The sequence below is a fragment of the Halyomorpha halys genome, unplaced genomic scaffold (genome assembly GCF_000696795.3).
Source record: "Halyomorpha halys isolate HHAL.00 unplaced genomic scaffold, Hhal_1.1 Scaffold416.1, whole genome shotgun sequence".
Classification (NCBI taxonomy): domain Eukaryota; kingdom Metazoa; phylum Arthropoda; class Insecta; order Hemiptera; family Pentatomidae; genus Halyomorpha; species Halyomorpha halys.
This window is the reverse complement of record NW_027112060.1, coordinates 292,800-294,485: the sequence shown is the minus strand read 5'-3', so window position 1 is coordinate 294,485 and position 1,686 is coordinate 292,800. Positions and strand designations below refer to the sequence as shown.

Below are 1,686 nucleotides of genomic sequence, written 5' to 3'. Positions count from 1 at the left end.
AAAATTAATTATTTAATAATAATTTATTTAATTAATGGGAAATAACACTCAACTTGATCTATAATAAATCTACTAACTTTATCTTGATACTCATCGATGGAATAAACAGCAAACATCTTTTCGTTCTTAGGATCCTAGAAATATAAGCAAAACAAAATAAACATAAAATTTGTTTTAAAAATATAATGTAAACACCATAGCACAGAGAAACATTGGTTTTTATTTTATTTGTTGACTTTTTCATCAAACTCAGCCCACAAAAAATGAATCCTAAAATGGAAATTAAAAACAAAGGATTATTGAAATGAATCTGCAAAATTTATTTAATTAACATTAAAAATTCAAAGAATTAAAAAAAAAAAAATGTTATGATTGATTAATCGGTTATTGTTTTGTCTTGCACAGGAAAAACATTTGAGAGAGAATTACAAGAAAAATGTTTATACTATACTCTAAATACATTTGTAAATTTGTTATGATAAAAAATATCAACCAGATATTAAGATCAGGACATACACCAAATGAAGAGAAGTGTCTTTGCTTGAAAGCATCAGTCTCCATTTGCAGCAATGACATTGGTTTCTTGGGCGAGCCATCAAGAGGGCGACAAGTAATCTCATTCTCGCCAGTTACCTTAGGCCTAAAAAGATATATTGAAAAAATAATAAATATATAACTTAATAAAGAAGTCTTATTATTAATGTCAACACTCAAATAATCAATGTTATTAAAACTTAATTTTTTTTTGCAAATTCAAAAAATTGTCTTTCTTTAAATCTCAGCAAACACTAGTACCATTAGTCATAAATTACAGACTTCATTACAAGGATATCAAAAATGAATAAACCCGTCTCACGATACCAACCATTACAATATATACTTTAGTTAGGGTATTGGCATCAAAGAAAGAAGAGAATTTTAAATTTTATTTCAAAGGAGATTTCATGTGTTTTGATCACAAAATCTGGTTCATAGGTAGCAAATTATTTGAATTCGAAAGTTCATATGAAAAATGAAAACTAAAAATTTTTGAATTTATCTAGTTTTGATTTCAAGAGCCTAGATTAAACCAATTATACAAAGAACAATCAAGCTTTAATTTTAACAACCTCAATTAAACCTTTTATACAAAGAGTAACCGTGATTATACCCGAATATTTTTTTTCATATGCTTCTATGATAGAAGTAAAAAATGCCTTACTAGTAAATGAAATGTAAAAATATCTACTGTTACAACCAATAATGGATCAGGGGTTCAGTACTTACAGTAAGCAAGTACTATTTCTTGAATTGAACGGTTACACAAGGAAGTGATTTGTTCATGATCATTCTCAACTGAGGGTTTCGGGTACCCACTTTATAGGAAGTGGGTGGGTCTAAACCCACACAGTTTACTCTATAGTTACAGAATAAATAATTGTCAACAACAACCGGATTTGGACCTGGATCCTTATTCTAGTTACTGAGTACTAGTTAGAAGTACAGCACTTTAATTCCTAAGCTATCCTGCTCGCATTATTTGTAAATACCCATAATAAACATAGTTATTTTAATATATAGGAAGATGGTCAGGGTTGCGGTCAAAGGAGAAACAAAAATAGTTTACAACTATTTATTTTCCGACATTTCGCCCCACTTTGTAGGGCTTCATCAGGGCTAAAAAGATACAAAATGGTGCAATGATAA

The 1,686-nt window shown here is 28.8% G+C and overlaps 1 protein-coding gene across 1 annotated transcript in view; it reads right to left on the bottom strand.

The window, feature by feature from the left end:
* The window catches only part of LOC106682465 (endoplasmic reticulum lectin 1), a gene marked incomplete in the record, with an annotated part of 12,692 nt that overhangs the window by 5,276 nt on the left and 5,730 nt on the right, over window positions 1-1,686 (bottom strand). The window contains 2 exon segments of the mRNA XM_067050017.1: window positions 78-134; window positions 517-640. Coding sequence (XP_066906118.1) covers window positions 78-134; window positions 517-640 — 181 coding nt within the window.